General features: G+C 52.0%; 1 protein-coding gene across 2 annotated transcripts in view; it reads left to right on the forward strand.

Annotated features, from left to right (window-relative positions):
• LOC135235586 (F-BAR and double SH3 domains protein 2-like) overlaps positions 1-17,277 on the forward strand; it is a 74,729-nt gene that overhangs the window by 33,027 nt on the left and 24,425 nt on the right. For both annotated transcript variants that reach the window (XM_064301181.1, XM_064301182.1), the window contains exons 4-8: positions 7,113-7,189; positions 8,213-8,357; positions 8,989-9,122; positions 10,911-10,965; positions 11,532-11,660. In XM_064301181.1, the coding sequence (XP_064157251.1) occupies positions 7,113-7,189; positions 8,213-8,357; positions 8,989-9,122; positions 10,911-10,965; positions 11,532-11,660 (540 nt within the window). The remainder of the gene's footprint in view (positions 1-7,112; positions 7,190-8,212; positions 8,358-8,988; positions 9,123-10,910; positions 10,966-11,531; positions 11,661-17,277) is intronic.

A 17,277-nucleotide genomic window follows, 5' to 3' on the forward strand; every position in this document is an offset into this window, starting at 1 on the left:
GGCACCCACAGTCCCCTCTCAGGTAAAGGAGGCTGGGTTTGGAACGTGCGTGCCCGTACCGTGAATACAGCGTGCGGCCTTGGATGACATCATCGTTCGGACTGGCGGGGAGAGGGATGGCGTGTCCCTCCATGCCCTCTGCCCCTGCCCTGCCCCGCGCTGCCCTCTTGTGCGCTGGCATTGCGATCGCCACCCCCGCTGCCGTTCCCCGGGCGTTTCAGAGAGACGGGGCGAGCCGCGCTCTGGAACCCTCATTATGCTGGTGCCAGCTGAATGTGGTCATTATGCCCGGGGCAGCTCTGTCCTGGGCCGGAAGGTTCTGGAAACGGAGCCGCCACGCAGAGAGCACAATGAGGGCCCTGTGTGACCGCGGCTATGAGCCGTCGAGTCAGCAAACTGTTATCACACTCCTACTCAGCCTCAGTCTCTGTCCTACCTCCACCTGTCTGTCTGCGTTTGTTTACTGTGTGTGTGTGTGTGCGTGTGTGTGTGTGTATGTGTGCGTCATTTTGTACCAAGCTCATTGCATTTTAAGAAATTTAAGAAAAGTTAAGAAATCCAGTGGCATGCAGCTGAAATCACTCTTCCAGTAAATCATTGAGTAACTTATCAGCCATTACCCGGTGCTGTCTTTCAACACCGACCACATCGCGCTGTTGAACCGAACACTTCCTCCAATTGCACAAAAAGAGCATGACATTGCTCCCCCAGTGCTGCTGAACCTTGGCTCGCCGGGCACGTAGCGACCCCCCCCCCCCCCCCGAGGAGAAAGTGTGCCGAGTCACACATCGGCTCAGGTTTCCTGCCGGTAATTAAACCCAGGATGGTTCTAGAGGGGAGGAGTGGAGGAGAGGCGGAGAGGAGGAGTGGAGGACTGCAGAGTCTCCCCCTCTCATTGGGGGGGGGGGACCGCCAGCCCGCTGCTTTAATCCCGGCCTGTGAGTGCTGAGGCGGCACAAAGCCGCCTCTTCCCTCTCGCTCTCCTCCACACGCGGCCGAGTCGGCATGTTCAGGGGAAACGCGCGGCGCTCGGTCCGTTCTGCAGCCTCCTTATCGCGCTGGCGGGAAGCTCGGGGACGGCGGCTGGATTTGGGACGACCCAGGGAAGGAGAGAGGGGGAGAGCGTGTGATCCAGGAAGCTGTGCGGCGGAGTGCTGTGGCACGGGAGCGGGGCGGGGTGGGGAGGGGAGAGAGCGGCAGACACATCCAGAAATGTGGCCGGTAATTTGAAACAGAGCCGTTGGTTCTTCATTGTTGTTGCTTTTGTCTTTTTTCTGAAGGCCGGCAGAATATTTCCACCCCAGTGCTGGCGGCTGATAAGAGGACAGAGCACACTGCTTTCACTGGGAAGAGCCCTCTGCCACACAGCCCCTTCAACTCAGCTGAGATGAGAGAGGGAGAGGGAGAGGGGGAGAGAGAGAGGGGGAGAGGGAGAGAGAGAGAGAGGAGAGGGAGAGGGAGGAGAGGGTGAGGACGAGAGGAGAGAGACGAGAGAGAGGCGAGAGAGGAGGGAGAGAGAGGGGAGAGAGAGAGAGAGCGGAGAGGAGTGAAGACGAGAGAGAGAGAGAGACAGAGGGCGAGAGAGAGAGTGAGAGAGGGAGAGAGAGGGGGAGAGGGAGTGAGAGACGGAGAGAGAGATGGAGAGAGAGACGGAGAGAGAAAGAGACAGAGAGAGAGAGAGTGATTAGCCGGTTGGTCGCTGCTGTCACTCTGTCTGTCAGTAAGTTCTTCAGCGGGACAGTGTTATATTTTGCTGTGCAGAGGCAGTTATTAATGTCACCCTGCTTTTGACATTGGGCTGGGAAATGCAGACGGAAAACACTTTAAGTGGTTTCTCCCATTTAAAGACAGAAGGAGTGTTGCAGAAAAAAATACATGGACACACGCACTCACACAGGTACGCACATGCACATGCACATGCACATACACACGCACACACACACAGTCAGTGCGCTCACTCTCGTGTGATTTGTGGTGCTCTCACCCTGAGAACAGCAGCCCTACCCTTGTATTGTCTCTGAGAATGTCAGAAATCTCACTGAAGGGGAACGGGACTGATGCATGTGCTGCTGTCCTTTCCCTCTACCAGTATCTCCCCCTTGTTTTCTTTATTTCTCTCTCTCTCTCTTCTCTCTCTCTCCTGCACTTCCCTCCCATTCTCTTCCTCTCTCCCCCAGCTCTGTGCCATCATTACTTTCCCATCTCTTCCCCCTCTCCAGGTTTATTCCTCCCTCTGCTCTCTAGCTATCCCTGTCTGTCTGTGGCTGCCTACCTCTCTTACTCTGTCCCTCTCCACCTCTGTCACTCTCCTTCTCTCCCTCTGTCCCTCTCTCCGTCTGTCCCTCCACCTCTCCATCAGGTGGGTTCAGTGCCGTTTTGGGCAGGCCGGTCTGCTCGGGATATCCTGAGGTCCAGCGCCTTCGTCTGCTGGCCGACAAAAACAGGAAGTGCGCGAAGCACCCAGACAAAGTTCCCCTGGCACCGCACGGAAGTGCTGACCGCCACCTTTCCTGTTTATTCTGCCCCACACGCCCACGCCCGCACACAGCCCTCCTCACCCTCAAGCCCAAGCACTGCGACACGCGCACCGTCTGTCACAAGGTGGTTCCATCTGGAATTCCAGTCTTTCAGTCACTTCTGTCCCTTCAGCGTCTGGAGTAGGAGAGACTGCTGAAGAGAGACAGAGAGACTGCTGAAGTCTCCTGAAGTCGTTATCTCGCGCCATAATTCAGCACAAATTCTATTAGTTTACATGTAACTACTTTAGTTGGAACAAATGAATTGTGCTCACAAGCACAGTATATTCATTCTACATTCAAGTATGATAATCTTTTTAAATAATAGTCTCTGCCAGTTTGAGCCTTTCATTCTTCATGTGTTCATTTTTAAGTATCTTCTTCCTGCCGTCTGTAAACCCCAAATGTGGGGGAGGAGCTTCTAAGGCCCATAGTTGACCTCACTTCCTGTGATTTTGTCTGGCTGAAGTGCAGGTTTGGGTGCGGTGATAAAGTCCTGCCTGCCGGGGGTGTGCGCGTGCGGGGCTGGCTCTAGGCATAGGCAGCGTAGCCCGTCGGCTAGGGAGCCATCCGTCCCCAGTGGACCAAACGGGTCTGCAGTCGCTATCTCTGGTGAGGGGGGTAGGGGCTGGTAACCAACCTCTCGCCCTCTCACCTGTGTGGGGTCTCTCATGCAGAATCAGAGTGACAGATGAAATACCAGCTGATGTATTCCTGGGGTCCTACATTCCCTCCCGTCAAATGGGGAGACCTGATTGGGCGAGGGGAACTGAAAATCTAAGAAGCAAAGTGGAGAGAAGAAAAAGCAAAAAGCTCTAAGAAACCCACATTGTGAAATCTCCAGGGCCCTCCTTTTACACAGCAATCGAAACGCATCGGGGGGTTAGAACAATTACACATTTTAAAAAAAACCTTAGACATTCCGACGCTCGTCTGTGACTCTCCTGTCAGATTCTGTAGCTCAGGCTGCGGTTCTCCTGAAAGCCAGCGGCTGGACGGCCGCCACATGGAGGAGCGCCATCTGTCTCTGTCCTGCGCGGGGTGGCGTGCGAGGCCCACATGTTTGAGCGAGAGCCAGAGCCGCGCTCTCCTGGAGGGAGCAGACGCCGGGGAGACCGCCATTATGCGGCAGACACAGGCCGGCCAGCGCTGCCTTCTCGCAGGCCCGTTTGTTTTTTATTTCATCTCGGGGTTTTGTTCATTGCCTCGGAGGAGGGAACGGTCTCTCTCTCTTCTCTGTTTTGCGAGCACAAGTCGGGCTGAAGAGCGAAGGTTTACCTAGACCACACAGGATGAGGGCGGTGGTTGCTTTTGACGTCTTTTTCGGGCGGTGAAGGAATGGAGCTGAGAACTTTCTACTTCCTGTCGCCGTAATGCTGAGCTCCGCGTTAATGTCTGTCAGGCAACAGCCGGACTGGAGGAAGACCTCTGTGAAGGGTGGGGTGGGGGGTGTGGGGGGGGGGGGGTTGGAGGGCCCAGGGGTCAAGCAGCCAGCCGAGTAAATCGCAGTGGGCAGGAGGGGGGAGATCTCGCGGGCCACAGCAGATAGACTCATTGGAACCACGCAGTGCTCTCACCAGTTTGGGGGAGGAGGGGGGGGGGTGGCGGGGCGCAGCGACGGTGTCACTGACTGAGGACGGGTGTGACTGCAGCCAATTCCAAAAACCTGAGGGCCAAGTGTGCTCCCAGTCCCCATTAAGCACTTGAGTGTTTGGCAGCGCTCTTGTTTGTTGTCTGCGAGTGTGTGTGTGCAGTGTGTGGCTGAACTCAGCTGACGCAGGCAACTGACGTCCAGCTCCTACAGCAAGGATCCCTTCATTTAGAAAAGCCATAATCGTTGAACTGGCTGGTTATTGTGCTGGTGGCGTCGGCGCTGTGTTCGTGAGCGTTTTCTCTGGGAACAACATCTTTCCCTTTTTACTCACGCGCTCATTTGTCACTGTCAGTCTCGCCCCATTCTCTCACAGGCGTCTGGCGCTCTCAGATCTTTGTCTTCCACGCAGATAGATCCTTTCCCACTCGCGACGGTTCTCTCCTGCTGTCACATTTCTGTCGCCCCCAGTCCACCAGGCCAGTGAAGCATCTAGTTTTTTTATTTATTAATTTATTTTTACTGCAATGTATTAGGATAACGGCCACAGTGTACAAGCTCTCAAACTGAGCGTCTGATCAGTAATGGAGCGTTTTGATTGGCAGTAATGGAGTGTTTTGTAGCCCTGTCAGCGGTACAGCTGAGTTAGCACCGTCAGGGTTATGGCAGCGGGATGAGTGCGTGTCCTTGTACAGCCCAAAGATGAAAGCGAAGCAGGCTTTGTGGCTGCAGGTGAGGCCGCCTCGCTCTGCTCGACAGGTGTAGCTTTCTCAGGGTACGAGGTCAGCTCACCTCTGGACGCGAGGCGCTGCCGGTTGTTTGAGTTTAGCTTTTTCGCCTGAAGGAGTTGTCACGGACACATCGCCGGAGTGCCTCCGCCTGTCTCCGTTCTGACTGCGTGAGCGGGGCTTTTGTCTTTGAGCTCGGCGCGTTGAGCACCGCGGCAACGCTTGCCTCAGTGCCTTCTGGGAAAGCCGAGGCCTCCACTGCGAGCAGCCTGCCGGCTTCAGTCAGCTGAATTTCAAGGTGGATCTGTAAGCTGGCCAAAGAGGCGTATTGTGATGCGCACGTACTCTGACACAGTCTCAGGCCTGATGGTGCGTTAACAGAACGGTCCCGTCGTTTGGGGGCCGAGGGGCCGGTAATGGTGCCCTTCCTGTGGCCCATGTGCTTAAGAGCAGCTGAGAGGTCAGTGACAGGGGTGTGTGGAGGTTAGCTAATCTGAGTCTGTGCGCTGAAGGACGAGCTGAGTCTGCAGGGCAGGCAGGGGTGCTGGAGAGGGAGACGCCGCCAGGCAGACATGCCTGTGGGCATCTGCTCCTTCCTGTTGAGGCAGTTACGCTGACTCGAGACAGGGGGCGGGGCCTGGGAGGTCTGGGAGTTATTTTAAGGTTTCTGAGGGGAGGAAGGTAAATAAAAGACAGAACGTCAGCTGATGAAAGGGATGAAGGTCTGGGCTGAATGGCTTCCTCAGAAGCTTTGCCCCTCCCCCCCTCCCTGCCTTTCCCGTAATGAAGGCCTGTAAGCCTGGCTCAGTGCCCTGCTCCTGCTGCATCTTTATACCCAGCGCCTCAGGTGTCGTTTCCTGCCTCTGCCCACCCACCTCCACCCTTAGCACTGCAGCCCGCTCCTCCACACCTTCTGTGACTTCCTGCCCATACTTCCTCACCTATTTTCGGAATTACTTTTTTAGAATCTGTTTTTTCCCTCCATCTCTGGTGAGGAAAGCTTCGGTTACTGATATTTGTCCAGAGCCATCCTCTTCACATCACACAACACCAGCTGGAAGCCGCGCTAAGAAGTGTGCGGTACCGTGAGGGTGGCGGCCCCCGTTGGCGGACGGCAGTGTCACATGACCCCTCTGTCTCCCATTCTCTCCATTGCGCTGGCACCCAGGGTCTGTGGCAGCCGAGGCTGAGGAAAGCCGCACAGCTGTGAACTGAGTTCAGCCTCGCTGCCTAACTGCTCTGCCCGCGGCCCTCTCCCACAGCCGCCTCCTCACCCGCTTTCTTCACCGTCTCCCAGCTATGAAATTCATTTCCCTACTGCAGCTAAATGATATTAAATCCCTTTATTGAATCAGGCGGCATTAGAAGCGCTCTTTTTTGATTGTCGTAGATACGAGAAAATGAGCAAACGCCCGTTTCCCGCTGGCTCCAAGAGACGCACTCCCTGAGGTGTTCGTGCGCATGTCAGTGTGGAGCTCCAGCGAGGCTCTTTCCAGAGAATGTGCGGCTGAGGAAATGAAGTCACGATGCAGCCGCCGTCCAGCACGCTCTGCACTCAGCCCTGGAGGGGCTCCAGAAACCAGCAGGGGCGCACTTTGATTTTCTCCCTCATGGGAAAGGGGGGAACGTGTGAAATCCCTGTGTTGGCACCTCCTCCTGCCTGGACGTTTTCCAAAGAAGTTAACTTTACATGTTCAGTCCAGAACATTCTAATCTTATATTTATGATCTTGAACTTTAAAGAGTCAAAGTCATGGAGGGGAATGTAAGGATCTGTTTACTAGGCTACCTCCAGGAAAACACTTTTCCTGGGTTCATTTTCAATTCATTGCACCCCCTCCCCGAAAAGAGGTGTACCCCTCACAGTTGTTGTCATTCCATGTCATTCAGTTTCATGGTCTGCTTCGGCCCAGTCTCGCGGTCCGGTCTGTCGGGTTTAACCAATCGGAGGGCTGGGTTTGTCCGTGTGGGGGGTTCTTCGCTGCGCCCTGGATTCATGTTTGTCTTATTCAGATCCTGGCTTCAGGCTCTGAGTGCGCTCCAGAAACACAGCCCTCCCTGCAGCGGGCATATGGCGCGGTGTGCAACCGCGCGTCTGTGTGGGGCTGTCTGCCGGCTGCATTATTTAATGACGCTTTAACGGCCGCTCGCAGCCGAGGTCATGAGAACGCACACACGCGGTCACGCGCTCAGCGGGAGCTGCGGCGCGCCCCTTTAAGAGGCATACAGTAGCTGCGCGTTGTTCCTCATTAATTCTGTTTTGCTGTTGTCTTTTCAGGCCCTGCAGAAGCTGGCAAGTCAGTACTTAAAGAGGGATTGGCCGGGCATCGGCGCAGATGAACGAACTGACTACAGGTACAGTAATATGTCTTAAAATGGCAATACTTCTAGAGCATGGACGGGCCCCACGGTCTTGTATGGAATCGGGGCCGGGCCTTTGTTGGGTCTGGCGCCCGCAAGGTTGCCTGTTGAGCCACACATGAAGCTTCTTCCTCCGACTCATGTCTGTGCAAGCCCGATTTGTGAACTGCGGACTGACAGGAAGCAGCGGCTAACGTCACATGCTTCAGAGGAGAGCATGCACTGGACTATGTACTGACAATTCTGTGCTTTCTCAAGTTAGCAATGACGAGTTTGCAATTAGCATTGTACCAAATTTGGGAGGAAAAAAGGGAAAAGTAAAAAGAAATGCTTTTCTAAAAAAAAGTGGAAAAACTTTCTAATTCTAATCATACCTTATACATTTAATATATTTTTTCATTCATATATTTATACCTTCAATGCAATTGTTACTTCCTGTAATTAAGTGGGGACTTTTTTTTTTTTACATATGAAAATATGTTACTATTTGGAATTCTAACTGATACCGCAGTGCTCACAGGTTCTCCTCTGTGAAGCCCTCTGGGGATTATTCGTTTGTCAAGGCCACAGAATTTGGCCACAGATTGATCATCTGACAGATGTTTTCCATCCTGACCGCTATGCCTAGGGACCCTCCCACTTAGTGTTACGCATGACGCTTATTTGTGAAAATGTGAGGCTGTTGATTGACGCTCAGTGACTCATTCAGTCTTTATCCCAGCACCCTCAGTGTGGAATGGAGGTGTTGACTCATCTGAGAGCAGAGTCAATGTCACTTACTGCGTCATACACACGGCTGTGCTGTTGCCTGTTCTCTGCTATAGGAATGACTGTACCGTGTGGGTGTTGTGCCTGTTGCTGGTTGTGAGAGTGTTCTCCTGTCCCCTGACGCTGTACTGTGTGGACATTGCGCCTGTTGCTGGTTGTGAGAGTGTTCTCCTGTCCCCTGACGCTGTACTGTGTGGACATTGCGCCTGTTGCTGGTTGTGAGAGTGCTCTCCTGTCCCCTGTCTGTAGGAATGTCTACGCTGTGTGGAAGGCCTACCTGGAGGGCACTGTGCAGGTGACCCAGTCTCGCATCAACGTCTGTGAAAACTACAAGAATGAGGTTTCGGACCCTGCCAAGACCGTCAAGCTCTACAAGGAGCAGCAGCTGAAGAAGGTAGTGAAGTTGTCTTTAGATGCGTTCTCTCAGTCCCTGTATCCGTAAAGAATCTTAACCCCCCTGTGAACCATCGTGGATTTTCTATTTGCTTAATAGATGCCCTCATCAAGAAGCACTTCAGGTTAAGCATCTTGCCATCTCAGAATCACAAATAAATTGATAAGGATCAGGAATGTCAGCAGTAACAATTGCCTCTAACATAATTATTTCTCACGTGACTAGAAGCTAGAATCCAATATTTATTTTTGTGCTATCATGGAGATATTCTGCTTATGTGTGAAAATGTCTTTTTCATCGTCTGAGGATGAGCGTGGTTGACTACAGGTTACCTGCCACCCAAACAGGTTCAAAAGGGCAGTCATTTGTATCAGTGCAGTTCTAGACACATCATTCTCTGCTAGATAAACATAATGAACAGCTGAGTTCAGCTAACCCTGGTTCCACTGATATTTCACCCCTGCACTGCCATAGCTATGGCTGTAGCAGTGTTACCCTGTCTGCAGTCCTGCGGTGGGGTGGGGGGGCACCTGCTTTAGGATAACTAAGGAGGTGAGAACTCTTTAATAGCATCCCTCTGTTTCTTGCTCCCTCTCTCCTTCTCTCCCTCTCCCCTCCTCTCCACACGCAGTGTATCGACCAGCTGACCCGGATCCAGACAGAGCTGCAGGACACGGTGAAGGATCTGGCCAAGTCCAAGAAGAAGTACCTGGAGATGGAGCAGATGGCCCAGGCTGTGAGAGAGAAGGCCGATATCGAGTCCAAGTAGGTGCACGGTTGGCGTGAGGCGGTCAGGTTTTCACTTGACCTCATTACGGGGGGTGAAAGGCATTCTCTACTATTCAATAATTAACAACATGGATATAGTATTTGCCCACTGCACCATTAACCACGAGCTTGCAGTATTCAACAACTGCATAATTAACAACCTGCATTCAGTATTTACTCACTACTGCAGTAAACCTGCATGCAGAATTGACCCAATGCATCATTAACCACATGCATGCAGTATTCACCAACTGCACCGTTAATGATCTGACTCCAGTATTCATCCAAGGCATTATTAACAACCTGCATGCAGTATTCACCCAATGCTTCAGTACACCTGAATGCAGTATCCATCCAATGCATCATTAACAACCTGCATTCCAAATCCATTGACAGTTTACTGAAATGAAGAAACGTGATTTATTATTATTAGTAATCAGTTATTATTTAAAAAGCAGGTGACTCTTTCAGGGGTCACTTACATATAACTTCCATTCTGTATCGTATCTAGTGAAGCAATATGATTACGTTTAGTCATGAAGTGCCCGAGACTGGAAGCAGTGTTCTCAGTCAGGGCTAGAAGTGCAGCTACCTCACGCTTGGCGTAAACACTGCTATTGCGTGAGCGTATCCATCCTTTCACTGTCCCATGAACCCAGGCCCCGCGGGTCTTCTGTGTGCTTTATGATCCGTTCTGCGGGCCCCGGGCCCCAGAGTTCGCTTTCGTGAAGCCGGGCCGGGGGGGGGATGGCCGGGCGGTTTTCTGGATGCCCGCCGGTTTTCCGTTTCAGTTTCCTGGCAGCGCCAGTCTGGCTTGGCTCCGGGCGAAGGTCTCCTGCCACAGGAGCCCGACGCGCCTGCGAGAAAGCGGAGGGGTGGCGGGGGCGGGGCCAGGCAGAAATGCCACTTCTCCAGAATAGCGCCATTGTCTGTTCGCAGACCCCCAGAAAACACTACAGCCCAGAATCTTCGTGTGGCTAACTTTTTTTCCCCTAGCGGGCGAAAGCGAAGAAGCCTGTGGCTCTCGACGGGTACGCGACGTACACCGCCGGTGACTCGGCCTCCCCTTCAGCCCTGGGGCGGTGCCAGCGCTGCGCGGAGGGAGGCGGGAGCAGTCCGCGCCAGTGGGACGGGTTTATTACCAGAACGCAGAATTTGTTAAACATGCGCCGTCTATTCACACCCCCTCTATAACGGCCATCAGAGGGGCCTGCCAAGCCGCCGAAGGGGAGGGGTGGTCTGCACAGCTGGCTCCGGGAGGCCTTATTGATTGGCCAGTCAGGTTCGCTTTGCATTTTATCACTCAACATGAACAGGCAGGGGCCGCCAGCGCCCGCTCGTGGGGGAAAACCCCGACTTTTCATTAAAGCCAGTTGGGCCGCCGCCATTTGTCACCGTCACCACCGCTGAGCCGCTCTCCTCCTCTCCTCGACTCCCGAGCCAAACTCACCTTGAGCTCTTATCAGCCCGTGTTATCAGAACGCAAAGCCGCGCCCGTGCTTCTGGGCAGCGGTGCAGCGCCTCAGCTGGGACTTCGGGTTCTGGACCTCGGCTGTCTGGCGGGAGAATCGGAAGTAGTCTGCGTAACGCGCACGTGGGTACACGTGCACAAGCGTATACACGGGCACACACTCGCCCCCTGGATGGTTCACTCACTCGTAAACATCACCCCTGTGATGTTGTTTAAATGATGGGGCTTGCTGTCCTGTGACAGACCTCAGTCGTGTCACCGGATCTCAGGTGGGAAGTCTGAATTTGGGCAGTGATTTATGTCTCCCTTCCCAGGTCCAAGCTGAGTCTGTTCCAGTCCAGGATAAGTTTACAGAAAGCTAGCGTCAAGGTAAGCAGCTCTTCAGCAAGGTCACAGAGAATAAATGAATGAATGAATAAATAAATTCTTGATGCCACGCACCATGGCTAGCAAGAAATGTCCTGCATGCGTTGATTTCCTTCACTCCCTTGTCCTTGAAAGCGATCTATTGGCATGAGGTAGGCTTAGGCTTAATCAGAAGTAATGTACACCCCTGACCAGCTGACGGGAGCAGCGTCACATAAAACAGTCTTAATTTAGTTAAATGATGTGCCTAGATGGGCTGAATGGCCTATTCTTTTCATTATATATTCTAATGTTTTATGTAAGAGCGAGATATTTTTGATTTAAAGGCTTGCTGTTATTGAATATTGCATGAAGCCAGCGGATTCCTCACACAGCGTTACACTGATGGAAGTAGATAAGCCTTAGAGAGAATGCTGACGGCCTATTAGGAGGTGGTGAGCGCGTGTTAGCGCGTGTTAGCGCGTGTCACCGGCGGTGCAGCAAACGGCTGTCGATGGGCTGCCATCTGCGGAGATTTCCGCCGTTCTCTTGCCCTGCACTGAGGTGGCCGCCCGCTTGTCTCCTTGCAGTTAAAAGCCAAGAGGAACGACTGCAACGCGAAGGCCACCCACGCCCGAAACGACTACCTTCTCACGCTAGCCGCAGCCAACGCACACCACGACCGGTACTATCAGACCGACCTGATCAACTGTATCAAGGTGAGAGGCCTGCTAATATAGTCTGTTTGTTTGCTTATCTGAGCTGACGGTAACCTGGGCTGCTACACTCAAGCTTCGATTTTACATTGAAGGTGTTCAGGATTTGACCCAGCAACCTTCCGGTCGCAGTTCTGTTTTGTCCTCCCAGTATAAGCCCCCTCTATCTTACTGAACATTGACTGTTTGTCCTGTGTCATAGCCCCCTTTCTCTCTGGTTAACCAGGTTTTCTCCTACATGGGTAGTCTGTACGGGCCTTTAAAGGAATGACAGAGCATTATCTTAACTCACTGCTGAAGTCAGCCGCACGCACCCACGCATGCACACACTACACACACACACACACACCCACGCATGCACACACACACACACACACACACACACATACACACACACACACACAAGGATTCAGACCACAGCTTGCAGTGCCTGTGTCACTTCCCTCTCCGGTGTCTTTTATCGTTAGTTGACAGGAAAGGGTAGGTGTATAGAAAGCCAGAATAGATCATTAAGGCTGCGGGTTCCCACGTTTGAGGCTGGGCTGCGGCATTGATTGGGCTGCGCATTAAAAGACGGTCGCGTTTTATTCCCAGGCACCGCGGCGCAGTTCGAGCTGCTGCCTGCCCGAGCTATGCCTGGTATGAGAGGCATGCGCTCCTCCGCGGGGTCGCTGCTCGGTCCGTCCTCTCGAGGGATCGATAAAAAACAGGGCTTTTTTTTTTACCGCTTCTGAGGAACAGGCCGGGGAGGCGAGTCCGTTAGCGGGTCTGGCCGTGTTTAAGACCGCGGTCGCTCCGCCGTTCGGCGCTGCCGGGGCCCGCGGCGGGCTCGTCCCCGTGCGTCGCAGGCGAGCGCGGCCGCGCCGTTAACCTTTGCGCTGCGTGGGCGGCCGCCGGCCAGCGGCGTGGGAATAGCCGTCCCCGAATTAATGATCCCTTTTACTGCGGCACAGAAACAGCACCGGAGGCCCCGGTAATTCCCACACCCCACACACACACATGCACGCGCGCACACACACACATGCGCGCGCACACACACACGTGCGCGCGCACACACACACACACACATGCCTACCCCGGCACCCAGTAAGGACACAACACAGTTATTAACATTATCTGCCTTCACTGCTCGCCTGGTTATTCATTCTGGGGCCTCTGAATCCCCTAAAAGGGGAAATCCCCGTCCCTGTGTTGGGCCAATGGGTCTAATCACTATTCATTGTTGTCCCCGGTAGAGGGGAGGGGGGAGTTTCTGGTCTCAAGTTATATATATGTATATATATATAAGTGAATAATATTTTTGAAAATATTTTACTGCAACATGTTTTTGTCAAAATAATTACTTTTTTCAACAACTTTTTTCTGCTGGTTCTCTGAAATATGTATGCCTTAGGACTGAAAGGCCTCTGCAAGATGTGCCTTGTATATATATATATATATATATATATATATATATATATATATATATATATGGACGAATGTCCTGGAAATGTTGGGATGCTTTGTGGGGTCAGCTGAAAAGCGTATTTGTATAGTCCTGCTGACAAAACATTTGAAGAAAGCTACATTTCTGCTGCGCACGCAATGCAGTGGCAGCAAAAAACAATATGTTTCAATTCAGAGATGTCCATTCATTTGTAGAAGCCATTGCTTATAATACCGAACTCTGTCACAACTCATTTGTACTGCCTGCTTTTGACGCTGAAATACGCTGGTGTGTGTACGTCCTCTGCTGAGCTGCAGTGTGTGTGTGTGTGTGTGTACTCTCAGGCAGGGCACTGCGGCTCAGTCGTGTTTCAGTGGCTGCAGCTGTGTGTATGCTGAGGTTAATAACCTTCTGTAGCATTACCTTCATGTTACCGCTGTGTTGTGTACATTGCTTTCTTCCCTCTTTATTGTCAATGTAGCATGTATATGTATGAAATGAGTACGCATTTATGTGTGTTTCTGTGTCTGAGTCTGTCTCCATGTCCACCTGTGTCTTTGTGTGTGTGTGTGCGCACGCGTGTGTGTGTGTGTGTCCACCTGTGTGTGTGTGTGTGTGTGTATTTCACTGTAGCCTCCCTTCGGCTGCAGTACAGTACTGTGGCACAGGCTGCAGTTGGCTATAATCAGTAGTCACCAGATCTCTGCCTCCCCCAGCCTGTTATTAGGTTACAAATCACAAGATGGTGCAGAGCAGGCCCCCGCTGTGCTGGTGCTGTTATCCAGAGAAGCTAATAAACAGGCTACACGTCGCACCAGCGGTCCCTCGCCCCTGCGGCCTGTGACCGGGAGGCCCTTTCACTGGGGATCGGTGGGACCGTGCCTCTTCCGGCTGGGGTCCTGGCTCTTTCATTACCCATGTTTCCTGCATGACAGGGCTCATTTTGGGTAATGGAGCCTGCCGGAGTTTTTCCTCCCTCCAGTGCCTTTCCCCAGTGAGGGGTGCAGTATCTCATTTCTTGTACTTAAACAGGCTGAGAGCTGTTCCTGGAGAGCGCGGGGCGTGTGGTTGCCAGAGAGACTGCGGTCAGGATCCGGGTGTCTGACCACCCCGGCCACATTTGCATACAGTTCCCCTGAGCGCTGGCGCCGTTTCCAGCGTTGGACAATTGGAAAAGCTGAGCCTCCTGGCTACGAGCTGGCTGCTACGCTTCGGGCTCTTTGTGACAAAAAGACTTACAAAAAACAGCTATTCTCAAATGTGAAGTGGTTCTGAAGAGAGACCACAGAAGATTCAATCAAACACAAGAGCCAGTCGGGCATGAAGTATGGTGTGAAAAGAACCAATCAGACTTGGAAGAGAGTGAATCTGAAATTTGTAACGGTCTAACAAGAAGTCAACTAGAGACCTGAACGACGGTTTGAGGAGAGACAAACGAACGCGAACGCTGGTCTCAAGAGACCAATCAGACACAATAAGCGAGAAAGCTCAGGGTTGTTGGAGAAGGTGGGAGTTACAACCCCGGCAGCAATGGCAGCTCACACTTCATAAGTTTGAGATGGGCGGGAGGTGGAACTGCGGTGGCTCCTGTTTCAGAAATCGGATCACTGCTGTGTCGCTCCGTGCATGTGCCCAAGCTGTGCCGGGTGCCTCTTAGCGATGGCTAATACTGAACATTAAAACTGCATTAGTGCGGTAGGCTGGGGGTGGCTTGTGTGCCCTTGTTGAAGAGCCAATTAGCGAGTGAGCTTGTTGTGATTTTAAAGGAAGGGGCCCGTGCGCCTCTCGTTATGTGCGGCACCGCGCCCCCGCCGAGCGGATCGAACGCCACACGCTCTTTTCTTTCCTCTTTTTCGGGGACTTTTAGCCGTCGGTGGCAGGAGTGGAAATGTAAATTGTGAAGGGGAAGAGGGCTTTTAGGAGTGAATAATTGATCAGCAGCCCCAGTGACAAAGTGCCAGAGCTTCAGGGCAGCGAGCTGTTGCTGGCGTGTGAGAAGCACTCCGCCATCCTTTCTGTGTCCCGCTCAGGTTTCAAACAGATTTCCTCTCTCTTTTTCTCTGTCCCTGTTCCTCTCCTTCTTGCTCTCTCTCTCTCTCTCTCTCTCTCTTTTCTCGTCCTCTCTAGCTCCCTCTCCCTTACTATATCCTGGGAATTGCAGAATCAGGATCAACAGAGCGGAGTGCCTACTGGTGCCCCTTCCTGTCGAATGGGGGTTACTGTTGATCCGTTATTTGAGGAGGCATGCACGTCACGTTATTTGTCAACATGTTCAGTTCAATTCAGTTCAATTCTATTTGTATACTGCTTTTTACAGAGAACTGTCACAGAGACACTTTACAGAGTAGCAAGGCAAGAGACAGAGCAAAAAGAGCAAACTGAGCAAACACCAGGCCTGAACCCCCAGATAGGAAGTAGGCCTACATAAGGTAAAAAAGAACTCCCCGTGGGGAGAAAGCCCTCAAACGGCAGCGAGAAAAAACTCCCCAATGGGAAGAAATCTCGAGAAGAACCCGGCTATAGAGGGGGAGCCCATCCTCCACTGCCGTGGTCTACACACGGGTGAAAAAACACTGGAATCCATCATGGATGCTCGGTACGTTTCAGAGCTCCCCTTGGTCGGGTCCCCCCTGTTGTCTCTCAGGGTGCTGAGTCCCTACCCGTTGTTTGTGCCAGACTGCAGTACAGACTGAAACGTACAGACGTCTGCTCCGGCTGGGAGCCTCCAGCCCTCTCTGCCCATCCCAGGGCTTTGCCTGTCTCCTCTGCATGGGGTCATTTAGCCACCCGTGGCATAAGGGACTGTTTTGACTCTGCGCGTATAATTATATTTAATTACATGTCCACGCTGTAGTATTTACCTGAAGGGTCTGTGTCACCCACCTGCCATCCAGCCGGCTGCGGGGACTCCTTTAACAGCTGTGGAACAGCGCCTCCTTCAGTCAACTGGAGGAACAAACCACAGCCTAATGCTTACATTCACACCAAAACCTTTGAGTGCTTTTATTTAGTAGGTCCTGCTTTCTTCAGCCTACCCCCTGTCGATGCTGCTTGTTGTCTCAGGTTTGAATAATTTAGTGGACCCTCCACTGAGCGTCCACAACAACCAGATTATTCTGTCTTTACTGTACACACTATCTCTACACCTTACCTGACCAGCACAGTGTGGCTGTATGAGAAAACATTGCAGTTTGAAATAGTTATGTAAAAGGCCTTCTAAACTGGAATAGCCAGACAATAGAGGCACTTTTTACGAATGTAAAATTATGTAACTTGGCATTTTGTAGCTTTTTTACAGATTAAGTATTTCAGAAAAGATTCAAAACTGTATTATATTATGTTTTCTTGAGCTACAAGATGTGTTTGGGGATGAAATTTTACTTGTTATTGTGGTAAAAGTCTTAGTCCCACTTCCAGAACCAGCTTTCTCTTCAAATGTTGCCATAACTGGATGATTGCTGCAAGTGTAAAATATTTGGAGAGGTTAAGTTTAATTTGGGACCAAAACCTCCAGGCTGGCAAAGGAAGTTCTTAGATCTGTCATCTCTCTTTGTTTCCTGTGAAGAATCAGCTGTGTGCGCGTGCGTGCATGTGTGTGTGTGTGTGCGTGCGTGCATGTGTGTGTGCGTGTGTGCGCGCGCGTGCCTCAGAAGCCGTGTTTACACAGAGCATAAATACCGGGTAAAAGGCAATAAAAAACTTCAGTGTAAATTGGTCATAGTTTCGTTTTTCCTGGCTCTGGACCGGCAGTGTAAAGACAGCTAGAGAGTGTCTGTCAGGGAGAGCGACTGTCTGCAGCATCACGTACCGTGAGTGAGCTCTCATATTCTAGCATGACATGCAGGTCTGGTGAACTCTCGCACTCTGGCACCTCCTCCAGTTCTAGTGAGTTCTTCACACAGTTCGTAAATGACTGTTTTCTTTCTTTGTTGTTGATGACTTCACCGGCCAGAGGATTACGCAAGAACAGTGTAATACATCTGTGCAGCCGAGGGGGATGTGGCCTGTGTGTGTGTGTATACGTGTGTATGTATCTGTGTGCGTGCTGGTGTGTACGTGGTAATCTCATGGACGAAGGTGAAAGTGCAGCTGGTAAACTTGGGCATTAAATGATGCGTCTGAGCTGGAATGAGGTTCAGCTGGAGGCCAGCGTTTCTGCCAGTCGCGTTTACAGTCCTGCCAGCTCTCAGCTTG

Source organism: Anguilla rostrata, chromosome 12 (assembly GCF_018555375.3).
Source record: "Anguilla rostrata isolate EN2019 chromosome 12, ASM1855537v3, whole genome shotgun sequence".
Taxonomy (NCBI): Eukaryota; Metazoa; Chordata; class Actinopteri; order Anguilliformes; family Anguillidae; genus Anguilla; species Anguilla rostrata.